A 14,882-nucleotide genomic window follows, 5' to 3' on the forward strand; every position below is an offset into this window, starting at 1 on the left:
GCTAAAAGTTTATGTTTGTTACAGATGTCGTTTTCTGAAAATGAAGTCAGTTGGAATGTTGGTGAATTCGTGATTTCCTTTTGCAGAACCTCTATATAAAATTTACGTCAAACAATAATGATATTATTAGCAGCTTTATCAGCCGGGACAAAAACAAATTCCTTGGCTAGTTCTGTTAGTTTATTTTTGATACGCGAAATAGGGTTTTTATAGTTTTTGTTGAGGGTAAAATGTTCTTTAAAATGTTGTATTCGAATATCAACTATCTTCATTACTGAATTAAAAAAAGAGTCCAAAGATTTTTTGTCAGCTTTTTCCCGTTTTACCCATTTCAAACAGTAGGCGCGGAGTGAGTCGTTGATGATATTACGACACTCATTCCAGTTAATAGTTGACGGGGGACGATATTTAGGTCCTTTACTGAGGAATGATTTTAACTCTCGGTCGCGAACGATGTTAAGGTCTCCTGTTATAACATGGGAAATTGGTCCATAGGTGTATTCTGAATTACTGCAATTACACGACATAGGTGTATTTTTAGTGATATTTACATCTTTACACAATTGGCTATAATTAAACACATATTTTCGGGTAGATTTCTTGTAAATATAATAAATGAGAGGGAGTTCAGTATTATCAAAATATCCAGGAATTTGGTCTTTAACTGAATGGTCGTTAAAAATACCGGCAATATTTACAAAATCAAAACCTTTATTGACATACTTTATTTTAATAAAATGTTTTTTATGATCTTCAGGGCGATCAATTTTTGGAAACAGTTTAGAATAACAATATGCCATTATAATTTGGACAATTTCATACTTAGGACTGTAATATGAAATTGTGTTGCAATCCTCTAAAATTTTATTTAATTTATTTATAGGTAAAGAACAAAGCTTGGTTAACAGATAATGTCTGCCGTTGTTTTTTGAAATGGAAATTAGGTCCGAAATATTTGTATGGTTGGTCCGAAATTTTCTTTGATTGCGATTTTTTCTGCGTCCATGAGAACGATTTTTACGAACAGTTTTAGAAACTATATCCAAAATGTTAACAGAATCGGTTCTTGATATATTGCCAATTCCCATGATATTATCATTAAGACCGAGAGGGTAGACTGTCTGTAATTTTTTAATCCAATTTAATTCATTTATTTTTCGTGATCGTACAAACTTGGAATGAGATTCACCAGGCTGCTTATTTACTACTTCTAAAGGTTGAACTGTTAAATATTTAATAGGATGACTGTGCTTCTTAAGATGTTGATAAATGATACTTTTGAATTTATTGGGTCTTTTAAAACGATACAGGTGTTCTTGCGTGCGTTTAGATAAATATCGCCCAGTTTCACCTACGTACTGAATACCGCATCCCGGTTTGTTTCATGTGAGTAAATAAATAATACTGTTTGTTTTTCAAGTAATATCAGTTTCAAAATTTAGAGAAAATGTGCGACCATTAAATGTGGACCTTACTGTATTGTTGGTGGAAAGACGGGGACACGTAAGTCATTTTTTGGCATGACACTTATCGATAGAAGGGTAACCACGATTTTTATATAATAAACAAGTTAAAAAACAGTTTTATGAAGCAAAAGGTTATCAATAACTACATACATTCTTGACAAATGATACCCACACAACTTTTTCTAATTAAAAAAGTAATTAAAATAAATTGCTCCCTAAATAAGTTGGTTAACAGTATCAAAAATGCAATGTACATATCCTTTTTCACATCATTGCTAACTTGATAAAAATATTTGTTTTAGGAGAAATCTTCCAATGAAGATTCTAGTGATGATAAACCTAGAGAGGACCATATACAGACTCTGACATCATCACTGTTTACACTTACACAGGAGAAATCAAAAGTAGAAGCCAGTTATGTTGCAGATAAGAAAAGGCTTCTGGTAATTCTAACTAATAACTCTTGATTATGGAAAACATAGTTACCGTATTTCTTTTAATGGTTTATTTTTCCATTCTTGCCATAAGAAAATGAAAATAATAGTTTGAAATTATGTTATGATTGACAGATCTGTGTATATTCCTTCATCAGGAACTCTAAAAAAACCTAAAATTTGATTGCCAAAGATAAATAAATATGTTAATACAGAAGGAGCTGTATGACCTAGAGGGAGCTCATTACAATAAATATAAATCACTATACTAGAATATGAATAACAAGAATGTGTCCCCAGTACACGGATGCCCCATTCTCACTATCATTTTCTATGTTCAGTGGACTGTGAAATTGGGGTAAAAACTCTAGTTTGACATTAAAATTAGAAAGATCATATCATAGGGAACATGTGTAAGTTTCAAGTTGATTGGATTTCAACTTCATCAAAAACTACCTTGACCAAAAACTTTAACTTGAAGCGGGACAGACGAATGGACAGACAAACAAACAGACGCACAGACCAGAAAACATAATGCCCCTCTACTACTGTAGGTGGGGCATAAAAAGAGATGTGGGATAGAAGTTGATGAAATAGCACAAACAAAATACAAAAGACATCAAGAGATTTACATTCAGACAATGTAAATGTCAATGTTTCCAACATCGACCTATCTTAAATGAATTTTAGTTGGGCCTTAGATATGGTAGTTATTATGAATGAATAGAGATGTGATGAAACATCAATGAGCATAATGAGACAGCAATCCAACAAAAGAAGTTTGAAGAAAACAGACTTCTGAAGGTCATGATCACCATGACTTTTTTGGTTTATTAAAGAGAGGTGAAGGATACCAGAGGGACATTCAAACTCATAAGTTGAAAATAAAATGGCAAAGCCATGGCTAGAAAAGAAGAAGGCCAGCAGACTAACAATAGTACACAAAACATTACATAGGAAACTAAAGACTGAGCAACAGGAACCAACCAAATCCTTGGTGTCCAGAAGGGTAAGCAATACCTGCTCCACATGTGGCACCCTTTGTGATGATAATGTTAGTACATTTTCATAAATTGTAAGTAAATATGCATAAATTGAAACCAATTTCAGACAGAAAATGAAGAATTAACTAAAAGAATAAGTGAAGAACAAGAGCAGTCCAAACAAAAGTTTCAACAGCTGGAAGAACAAGTACAAGAGGTATGCAAAATTTCAGCCGTGAACAGAACTGAAGAGACATCAATTATGAAATGCAATCTGGTGCAATAAAATTGGTACTGTTAATGTTATCTTTAGTGACTATACATTTGATATAACATATTTTTAGCTCACCTGTCCCAAAGGGACAAGTGAGCTTATGCCATCACTTGGCGTCCGTCGTCGTCTGTCGTTCGTCGTCTGTCGTCGTCTGTCGTCGTAAACTATTTCAAGAATCTTCTCCTCTGAAACTACTGGGCCAAATACTTTCAAACTTTAACTGAATGTTCCTTAGGGTATCTTATTTATAAATTGTATCCGAAGTTTTGATCTATCAACAAACATGGTCGCCATTGCTAAAAATAGAACATAGGGGTCAAATGCAGTTTTTGGCTTATAACTCAAAAACCAAAGCATTTAGAGCAAATCTGACATGGGGGTAATATTGTTTATCAGGTCAAGATCTATCTGCCCTGAAATTTTCATATGAATCAGACAACCTGTTGTTGGGTTGCTGCCCCATAATTGGTAATTTTAAGGAAATTTTGCTGTTTTTGGTTATTATCTTGAATATTATTATAGATAGAGATAAACTGTAAACAGGAATAATGTTCAGCAAAGTAAGATTTACAAATAAGTCAACATGACGGAAATGGTCAGTTGACCCCTTTAGGAGTTATTGCCCTTTATAGTCAATTTTTAACCATTTTTCGTAAATCTTAGTAATCTTTTACAAAAATCTTCTCCTCTGAAACTACTGGGCCAAATACTTCAAAACTTTAAATGAATGTTCCTTAGGGTATCTAGTTTGTAAATTTTATCAGAAGTTGTGATCTATCAACAAACATGGTCGCCATTGCTAAAAATAGAACATAGGGGTCAAATGCAGTTTTTGGCTTATAACTCAAAAACCAAAGCATTTAGAGCAAATCTGACAGGGATAATATTGTTTATCAGGTCAAGATCTATCTGCCCTGAAATTTTCAGATGAATCAGACAACCTGTTGTTGGGTTACTGCCCCTGAATTGGTAATTTTAAAGAAATTTTGCTGTTTTTGGTTATTATCTTGAATATTATTATAGATAGAAATAAACTGTAAACAGCAATAATGTTCAGCAAAGTAAGATTTACAAATAAGTCAACATGACGGAAATGGTCAGTTGACCCCTTTAGGAGTTATAGCCCTTTATAGTCAATTTTTAACCATTTTTCGTAAATCTTAGTAATCTTTTACAAAAATCTTCTCTGAAACTACTGGGCCAAATACTTCCAAACTTTAACTGAATGTTCCTTAGGGTATCTAGTTTGTAAATTGTATCCGAAGTTATGATCTATCAACAAACATGGTTGCCATTGCTAAAAATAGAACATAGGGGTCAAATGCAGTTTTTGGCTTATAACTCAAAAATTAAAGCATTTAGAGCAAATCTGACGTGGGTAATATTGTTTATCAGGTCAAGATCTATCTGCCCTGAAATTTTCAGATGAATCAGACAACCTGTTGTTGGGTTGCTGCCCCTGAATTGATAATTTTAAGGAAATTTTGCTGTTTTTGTTTATTATCTTGAATATAATTATAGATAGAAATAAACTGTAAACAGGAATAATGTTCAGCAAAGTAAGATCTTCAATTAAGTCAATTTGACCAAAATTGTCAATTGACCCCTTAAGGAGTTATTGCCCTTTAAAGACTTTTTGACTTACTTTTAAAAATCTTCTCCTTTGAAACTGCTGTATCAATTTCAGCCAAACTTAGGCTAAATGAGTTTCAGAGTATCTAGTATAAATTTTATATTTTATTTCCTTGTATGTCAAGAAACATAGCTCCTATTGCTAAAATAGAACATAGGAGAAAATTATTAATTTTTTTGGCTTTTGAAGAAAATAGGACGATCCAAAAAACATTTAAATAAATTGAAAAGCCAAAATAATCATTGATGAGAGATTTAACCAAAAGAATTAAGGTGAGCGATTCAGGCTCTTGAAAGCCTCTTGTTTATACTTATATACCAAAATTCCAATCAATATCTATATGAAATCAAAAACTCCACTCAATACCTACATGAAATTACTGATAGAATGACAAATGAACTAAAATAGGTCATTTTATTTGTTGTGTCTATGGAGTGGTTAGTATTTATAAAAAAAAAAAGCATGTAATACTTGAGAAACTTCTTTGAAATTTTGAAAATCTAATTAAACATAGGAGTAAAATAAACACAAACTACCTGATGATTTTATTGCTGATGATAATATAGATCAAATGTTAAACTTAGGATTACGATTCTAAAAGAATTGTCTTTTAATTCTAGCTGAAGTCAAAGATAATCAGTCAGCAGAAAGATAGAGAAAAGGAACAGACAGATCATGCTGTTATGTTGAGAGAATTACAGAAACTACTGTCTGCTGAGAGAATTATAAAGGAACAGTTTGAGAGTCAGGTATTCATCCCTTTAGATGAAGAATTGATTTTGAGGTCAAGGTCATATTTACTAGAATTAGGTTGATTTTTGTGCAGGAAAGTGGTTTTTGATGCTAAATCAGATATATTTATATAGGACATCATTTCCAGGCCCTTTATAGCTGAATATGCCTTTGGGTTTTTGCTAAAAGATAGTTAGTGTCTAACCTCTATGTTACTTGGTCTCTGGTGGAGAGTTGTCCTTTTGGCAATTATATCACATCTTCTTATTCTTATTACTTGAATACAAGTCACATATAGAGAGAACAAGATCCCTATCACTTGGCGTCCGTCGTCCGTCGTCTGTAAACTTTTACAAAAATCTTCTTCTCTGAAACTACATGGCCAAATTAATTCAAACTTGGCCACAATCATCTTTGGGGCATCTAGTTTAAAAAATATGTGGCGTGACCTGGCCAACCAAACAAGATGGCCGCCATGGCTAAAAATAGAACACATGGGTAAAATGTATATTTTGGCTTATATCTTTGAAACCAAAGCATTTGGATCAAATCTGACATTGGGTAAAATTGTTTATCAGGTCAAGATCTATCTGCCCTGAAATTTTCAGACGAATCGGACAAGCTGTTGTTGGGTTGCTGCCCCTGAATTGGTTATTTTAAGGAAATTTTGCAGTTTTTGGTTATCTTGAATACTATTATAGATAGAGATAAACTGTAAACACCAATAATGTTCAGCAAAGTAAGACCTACAAATAAGTCAACCTGTACAAAATTGTCAGTCGACCCAGTTAGGAGTTATTGCCCTTTATAGACTATTTTTAACAACTTTTCGTCATTTTTTGTAACTTGTACAAAAATCTTTTTCTCTGAAACTATTTGGCCAAATTTAACAAAACTTGGCCACAATTATCATTGTGGTATATAGTTTAAAAAATGTGTCCGATGACCCCGCCCACCAAACAAAATGGCCGACATGGCTAAAATTAGAACATAGTGGTAAAATGCAGTTTTTGCTTTATATGTTTGAAACTAAGACATTTAGGGCAAATCTTTCAAGATTTAAAAATGTCCATCAGAATAAGATCTATCCCCTCACAAATTTTCAGATGAATCTGACAACCCGTTGTTGGGTTGCTGCCCTAAAATTGGTAATTTTAAGGAAATTTTGCAGTTTTTGGTTATTATCTTGAATACTATTATTGATAGAGATAAACTGTAAACAGCAATAATGTTCAGCAAAGTAAGATCTACAAATAAGTGAACATGATCAAAATTGTTAGAGACCCCTTAAGGAGTTATTGCGCTATATAGTCAATATTGAACAACTTTTCATCATTTTTGGGGAAGACGGCTTCAAGCCGTCAATCCCCAATGGGGTTGACCAGAGTGACATTCCCTCACATCATTCATTTTGTTTTTATAGCGTGGAAAACCCCCCAACAAATCTTACTGAGAATGATGAGATGGGGAGACACAAATGAATAAATTGACTTTAAACCCTTTTTTACACATTTCCCTTCAGTTTCTCTCGAAATTATCGTATATTGAGCTCTCCTTTACACTATTTACGTTTCTTTTACAATCCGGAAAAATCAGTATGACAATATTCTTAATATATCCAACCTACACAATATTTTATAGTGACGTCATTGTTGGAATGCCACACTACGCATAAGCAGGGATATCCTTCACTGGTTATTTAAATCATTCTCAAAGATTGTGCACTTATTAAGAAATAGTACAGTTAACTCTCGTTGTCTCGAACTCAGTTGACTCGAAATTTCGGATGAGTCGAAGTTTTCACGTGGTCCCGAACTTTATTCCATACAAAAGTATGTAATTCGACTCCTGATGAGTCGAAATTGGATGAGTCGAAATTTCGGTTTAGTCGAACTAAATTTACGGTCCTAAGGTTAACAAAAGCATTCAAAATTCATTTTTTATCTCGAACTAATACACATATGTCAAAACATGACCTCCAGGATTTTTAAAAATGGATTGAAGAGTTAATCTGACAATACACGTGTAATTAAATTTCCGGTCACTGAACACTGTATTGATTTATGACATGCTATTTCCATGAGTGTTTACCTAAGATTATCTTTTATAGAATTTTTATAAATAATTAGTGATACATTGTTAATGTTCATGAAAAAGTATTTAAAATGTTTACAAAACAATTAATTTTTTATTTACACTAATGAGCTTGGGTGTTTATAAAGTGAGGATTATGGCTTCCGTTGATGATCACCTAAAAACTACTCAAACGGCGTCTTTAATCTTGTTATATTTTCTTTTGAAAAGAAAGAGTGAGATAAAACAAAATGAGTAGAAATCAAAATTTTCTTAAATCTCTTGTATCCGAGAATAAACAATTTTGTCAGCTATAACCGACCTGAATAACGAAACTATCGATTGGAAATTACTCTCTTGGAAAAACCATAGGATTTTTTTTAATTGAATAAGTAAAAAAAAATGTCATTATAATAATAAAAGACTGTGACATACAAATACATCGATCGATCTGATACTAGAATATCGATCCCCTTGCCATATTCACCCGGATTTATTTTAGCTTTACCAAGCTAAGCAAGAGTTGTGTCCCTTCGATTGTCGAACTTCCGGTGTTCGTTTGAGTCGAACTACTTGTATCTCGAAATATTTTTCTGGTCCGGCTGACTTCGACATAACGAGAGTCGACTGTATTTGTTAAATTTAAACATAATGATGTTTGCTGTAGATGATTCAAACATCAACATGCAAAACTTTAATTTGTAGGTCAACAACTTTCCAAGTAAACAGGAAGTCTGAGGGGCTACATGAGATGGGGGAGAGAAACGATCTTTTCCATTTTTTTCTGTAAATCTCTGTTTTGAGAATCTTCCTCCAATTCAGGAGCACCTCAATTTATGAGCTAATTATCCACTAAAATAAATACTTAAAATGTGACATTAAGTATATGACAAGTAGTCTTCCATTAAAACTAAATTTTGTGTTCCAACATAATCATTGTAATAGTTACAAAAAAAAAATACAAATGTTGCATTTTGTAGTTTAAACCTCTTTATTCATGAAATTTTACAAATATTTCAAAATGTAGGATTTGGAAACAAGCTTCATACAGTTTACATCAATCATATTGTTTTTTTTATTACTACCTGTATCCCTGTGATAAGATATGTAACTGGGAACTTTATCAATGGAAATTTAAAACTGAATAGATTTTTCAGTCCTAACTTTCTTAAGAAAAAAAATTAAAATCTTAAGAGTACTGTCACAAAAAAATGGAAAATGGTCCTAGCCTGCAGTTCAGTCGTACACTTTTAAGATTTCAAAAATAATTGTAGTTGTTGTTAAATGACAGATGTCAACTAGTTGGATTTTAGATAATTAACTATCAACTTTAATTGTATGTTTAGATTTAGAAGATGCAGATCTCTTCCATTGGTCTAAATTGAATCCTAAACTAAAGAAAGTGTCAACCTTCCACATGTTCTAGCTGTTCTTTTTTTTTCATTCTTTATATGAAGACTATCAAAAGATAATCCCCCCCCCCCAAAAAAAAAAATGAAATAGAAACAAGGGCTGTCTTTCCCCTCAGAGCTATTCAGCTCTTTGATTGTAACTTTGTGTACAAAAATCTTCTTTTCTAAAACTATGGGCCAAATTTAACCAAACTTGGCCACAATCATTACTAGGGTATCTATTTAAAAAAAGTGTCTAATGACCACGCCTACCAACTAAGATGGCCGACATCGGTAAATACAGTAACAGGTGAGCGACACAGGCTCTTGAGAGACTCTAGTTTGTCACCATGTCTAAACTTATGGTTAAAAGAAATTTGTGCAGGAAAGTGTTTTGCAGACGGATAACATATACTTGATATCAGATTACTTTGAAACTGAGCCACATACATGTATAAATGAGAGAAAGATCCTTATTGATTTGAAGTCACAATTTCTAAGGTAGGGTCATAGTTACCAAATATATACCACACTTTTAGAGGAAAGTGGTATCCTGGTGCTTAATCATATATTTTTTTTTATGGAATTGCAACTTTGAACTGTGGACAAAAATGATAAGAGAAAGACCCATTAAGGTTTTGAGGTCACTAGGTGTAATACACTATGACTGTCTGAAATCAGAAATAAGTTTGGGGGAGGGTTTGTGAGCTGGCTCATTAAAGAAACTTTAATTTCTATATGTTATAGTTGGAGGATGCAACAGCAGCTTTGAAGGAAAAAGAAAAACTAGTTCCTAATTTATCTGAGGTGTATGAGAAAAGACTAAAAGATTTGTCGGCTGAGCTTCAGAATGTTAAAGAAAAACTGAGGGAATCTGAACGTAAGGCAAAACAACCAAGTCCTGAGTTCTTAGAGCTTCAGAAACAAATGGAACGTCTAAAGGTACAGTAAAGTCAAATTTTGTGTGGCTTTTTTCATGTTCAATGTTTATGCAGTGTCAATTTCTTAAAAAAATAATGACTACTATTTTGTATTTAAAACTGAACATTTAAAAGCAATACATTGTGTCATTGTTGAACAATTAGAAATTATTTATTTTAACCTAAATGAAATATGAAACAATGGCATAAAAAACTAAAATTATTACATGAATTAAATGGTTGTCAGTTACTGTTCCGATGAGCAATTGTCTTAAATCACTCATCCAGCTTTGTTTTCAAATGAACTGCAAAAAAAGAACGATTGGAACTCAAGGCAATATAGAAAGGAATTTTCAATATTGAAACTCTACATACTTTTAGATAAAGAAGGAAAGAAATTTTCAATAATGAAACTCTATTAACTTTTAGATAAAGAAGGAAAGCAATTTTCAATATTGAAACTCTATTTACTTTTAGATAAAGAAGGAAAGCAATTTTCAATAATGAAACTCTATTTACTTTAGATTGAAAACCAAAAGCATATAAATCAAGAACAAAGGAATTTAGATGAATCTGAGAAGATGCTTCAGCAGCAGTCTACCCATAGCGAAGAAAGGGTAGCCATGTTGGAAACCAAACTCTCAGAAATATCAAAGGTCGTTGGAGATTATGAGAGACTTAAATGCCAGGACCAAATAACTATACAGAAATTAAAAGAAAGAGTTTCTCAGTTAGATCTAGAGAACACGGCACTGAGTCAGTCTCAGTCGTCGGGGACTTATGGCCAAGATGATGATACATCTGATCCACAGGTCTTTGCCGAAAAAATATTAAACCTCAAAGACATGTTAAAATCTGCCAACAAACATTCAGAAAACCCTGTCAAGCTAAAGGGTAAGTTCCTCAGTTTATCCTCAGTTTATCTAAACTTCCTTTTCTATACATTTATACAATTCTATCATCAGTTTAACAAATGTATCTGTAAGATTTTATTTTAATAGCTTTTAATTGATAAAATTGCTGTTTGAAGTGGTCAATGTTTTAATAATTAATATCTTAACTTTGTTGGAACAATAAACTGAAAGTTCCATATTTGATAAACTGTTTGTATCTCAGACATGTCCAAAGAAAACAAAAGTTTACACATCTCAGTTATTTTCTTCTTAATTTTTTATAAATTTTTGTCATGTTTGTAGGTTTATTTACTGATGAGGAAGATGCAACTTTAAATGACTGTCCATTCTGTGATAAAGCTAAGGATGATTATGAACAAGTGAAGGAAGAGTTTGAAAGATATAAACTACGAGCTCAGTCTGTTCTGAAAAATAAAAACACAAAGGTTTGTCAAAAATATTTGGATTGAAAAAGTGTGTTAACAAAAGCAATTGCATTTGTTTTCAGTGCTATTAAATTATATAATATTTTCTTGATGATTTCATTTATTGATTTCTGTTGTGGATTTAATAATAAAAAGAAATTTGTTCTGCATTATCCTGGTTTTAGAAAAGGATGAATTGATAATTTTCTTTTGTGCATTTTGTCTTAGAAAACACAACATTTCTAAGTGTACAATGTACTGTAGACAACCTTGTATAGTTGGCACTGATACATTGTCAGCACTCCCTTCTCACCAAGAATTCAGTTAAACAAACTTTATGTAACTGTTAGAAAATGTCTAATGAAACTTCCTTAATTTCAAATCATGTGTGATCTTTTGCAGTGTTTTAGTTGATATACCTGTTTTCCATAATCAAATAGAGGTTGAAAATAAAATCTTTGTAAATGGTTCTAGAACAGCACCTGATTGATAAAATAAGTCAAAATCACACTAAAAAAACTTATGTATGTTTAAATCAGAAGTGTGAATAGCATGTGCAAATGAAAATTAGTACAATGAAAGTATTTGGAAAATCAGTATAGATCTCTAAGGAAAAATATTGAAACTACAAATTTTTTTTGGTTATAGGATACTGGACCATCAAAAGAAGTAGAGGCCCTTAGATCACAAATAACAGATCTAAGAGAGAAAGTCAAATCACATCATTTACAACATGAAGACGAATGTGAAAAATTAAAACAGAAAGCAGAAAACTCCCATAAAGCCACAATAAATCTAACAGAAAAACATAAACATGATGTGGCACTAACAGAAGCAGAGCATCGTCATAAAATGTCTGAACTTGAAATGGAAATAAAGAAACAAAGGGACAGAACTGTGTCATTACTAGCAGAAAAAGATAGGGAATTAGACTTTTTCAGACATCAGAATTTTGAAGCAAATCCATATTATCCACATTTAAGAAATCCTCCAGATTCTGGTGCATCCGCCGAACTTCCACAAGATTTAAATCGACAAAAGACGGAAGAAGAGGAAGCAGTTTCACGTCTTCTTAATTTACGGAGTTTAGGACAGAATGATTCCAATATGTTGTTCTTTTCTCAGGAGATTGCAAGGAAAGATGTGGAGATCAACTCACTGAGGAAACAAAAACATCAATTAGAAACAGCACTTAGGGAATTACAAGTCACTGCTAGTACAAGAGAAGAAGAACTTCATGATAAAATAGAAGGAATGAAAGAAGAAATCAGAAAATGTGAGCGAGACAAATCAAGAGAAGGGGCTAACTTGGAATATTTGAAAAACGTGGCGTATAAGTTTCTGATAACAACTGATCCTCAGTCAAAACAACAAATGTTGAATGCTATAACAACTATTTTACAATTTAGTCCTCAAGAAAAAACTGTGGTTCATACTCAGTTTAGGGGATGGTGGAAATAATATTCATATTTTTGGGGGATCTTCTATCTTTAATGGGATTTTTTTTAATGGATACATTCCTTTGAAGGCTGTGAACTATCTATTTTTATATGACCATGATATTTTGTGATGATATGGTATGTTGCTGCTGATAATCTGTAAACACACAATATTTTTTTTTATGACATCAATTGTTCTTGTCCTTCAAAAAAACAAAAGCTGGTATTGATATAATAGGATCATATTGAAATCTTTTTGTAACGGAATGACCAGAAAGACCAAAATCAGATGTTCTCTTGTGGTTGTGGACTGAATGATATGTGATATGAATAAGTGAATTGATACATGTATTTGTTTGAGTGGCCTATCCTGGCATGTGTTACAAAAATTTTGATAATTATTGTTAATGATAATTATCTCACTTGTTTAAAGCTTTATTATTGTATTGCAATTTGTTATCAACCTATATTCAATTCTGACTGGCTATTACAGTATATATAAACAAAGGTGTTGATTCACTAACTAAAAATTTGGGCTCTAAAAATCTGAAGAATTTTCACTTTGATAATGTAATAGAAATTTGATTAAAACATATGTTAAAATGTCTTATTGTGTCAGTTAAAACATATTCTTCATGCAATAGTGACGTCTTAATGAAGGGAAAATCTGTAAAGACTGACTTTTTTTTTTTGCAGAATTCTGCAATATTTATGACGGTTTTCTGAAAATTAACAGTGGCACCACCCTTTGCCCACAAATATTTTTGCTTAAATAGTCTTTATATACCATATTCTTTATTTTTCAATACAGATTCCAATGGGCGAGGGGTGGCGTCACATACATAATCATATAAATAGGTGGGAAAATTTTTAGAAAAATGAACGAAAATGAAATCTATTCCTATTTCAGGCTAAAATATTCATAAATATGAAGCAGATACAATGTACACAATTTTTGTTTTATACTTTTAAATATCCCTTTAGCTGGTTAGCAATGCATACCATTAGATTTCATTTCATAATTGAAGTTTTAAAAAAACAACCTGAAAGGGCTATTTATTGGAGTTCCTGCCTCTACTCCTTTGATGATGTATTTTTAGTTTCTGAGATATAAGAGGCTGTATAGAGGTCATACATTGTATCTTTATTTTGGCTTTTAAAATTTTATAATATTATGAGTTAGTTCCATATAAATTTTATGCCACTACTCTTTTTAAGATACACTTACTGTGCATATCTAAGCTATGTGGGGTGTGGGACTTGTAAAAGTCTATGCATTAACCATGTGTAGCTCCTTGAAGGTTGGAAGGACAGGGTTAAATCTGCCTGTGATTTGTACATTTGTTAAGATCTTCCATGTAGTCATCATTCGGCATGCATTTGATCATGCTTTACCTGTCTAACCAATTTATACATTAAAGTTAGAATTCATAGCAAGGTCATTTATATATAAATTTAGGTTGTTAAGATTTCTGAACTTATAGTTCAATTGGTTTGTTTATTATACTTTGCCAAAACTTTAGTTAGTATCTATATCATGCTTTGTAAAAAAGAATAAGAATTCTGTAACAAGTTCAATTGGTTTGTTTATAATACTTTGCCAAAACTTTAGTTAGTATCTATATCATGATTAGTAATAAATGTATAATGAAAAGTATTTCAGCGAGTTTTTTTAAAGCTACATGGTGTCAAAATCCGTATTAGAAATTAGTTTTCTGTGTATTTTTCTACTGACACAGCCAAACATGCACTACAGGAAAAGTAAAAAATACTTTCATACATCATTTTAATGTGATGCTATGATTAGTTCAAATTTTTTTTTATACATAATGCTCAGCGAACAGTTAAGTGCAAATTTGAGGGTAGTACAATACTCTATGTCGTACAAAATGTGGAATTGTTATTAACATTTTGTAGGAGAATATTTGAATAGTTGATGCTTATTTGCAACACTATTAAATAGCTAGAAAGTTGTACAAATAAAATTAATAAACAAAAAAAGCATTTCGCTAGTTTCATATATTGACATATTACCGTACTCTCTGTGCAAGTTGTTATTGAGCATGTGTTTATGTCACCTTGATCAATTCGAGTTGTTTGTTTATTGTGCTTTAAGCTCATGGGTGTTGGACTTCAGAGACAATATTTATTAAAAGGATCAATAGTACAGTTTTTATCAAAATCTGAATGATTTATATAGCATAAAAGTGAAAACTTTT

General features: G+C 32.0%; 1 protein-coding gene across 2 annotated transcripts in view; it reads left to right on the plus strand.

Moving 5' to 3' along the window:
- The window catches only part of LOC139516580 (GRIP and coiled-coil domain-containing protein 1-like), a 24,093-nt gene extending 9,773 nt beyond the window's left edge, over positions 1-14,320 (plus strand). For both annotated transcript variants that reach the window (XM_071306762.1, XM_071306761.1), the window contains 7 exons: positions 1,769-1,909; positions 3,011-3,100; positions 5,411-5,539; positions 9,734-9,928; positions 10,431-10,800; positions 11,103-11,245; positions 11,873-14,320. In XM_071306762.1, the coding sequence (XP_071162863.1) occupies positions 1,769-1,909; positions 3,011-3,100; positions 5,411-5,539; positions 9,734-9,928; positions 10,431-10,800; positions 11,103-11,245; positions 11,873-12,685 (1,881 nt within the window). In that variant the 3' untranslated portion in view covers positions 12,686-14,320. The remainder of the gene's footprint in view (positions 1-1,768; positions 1,910-3,010; positions 3,101-5,410; positions 5,540-9,733; positions 9,929-10,430; positions 10,801-11,102; positions 11,246-11,872) is intronic.
- The last annotated feature ends 562 nt before the right edge of the window (positions 14,321-14,882 follow it).

Source organism: Mytilus edulis, chromosome 3 (assembly GCF_963676685.1).
Source record: "Mytilus edulis chromosome 3, xbMytEdul2.2, whole genome shotgun sequence".
Lineage (NCBI taxonomy): Eukaryota > Metazoa > Mollusca > Bivalvia > Mytilida > Mytilidae > Mytilus > Mytilus edulis.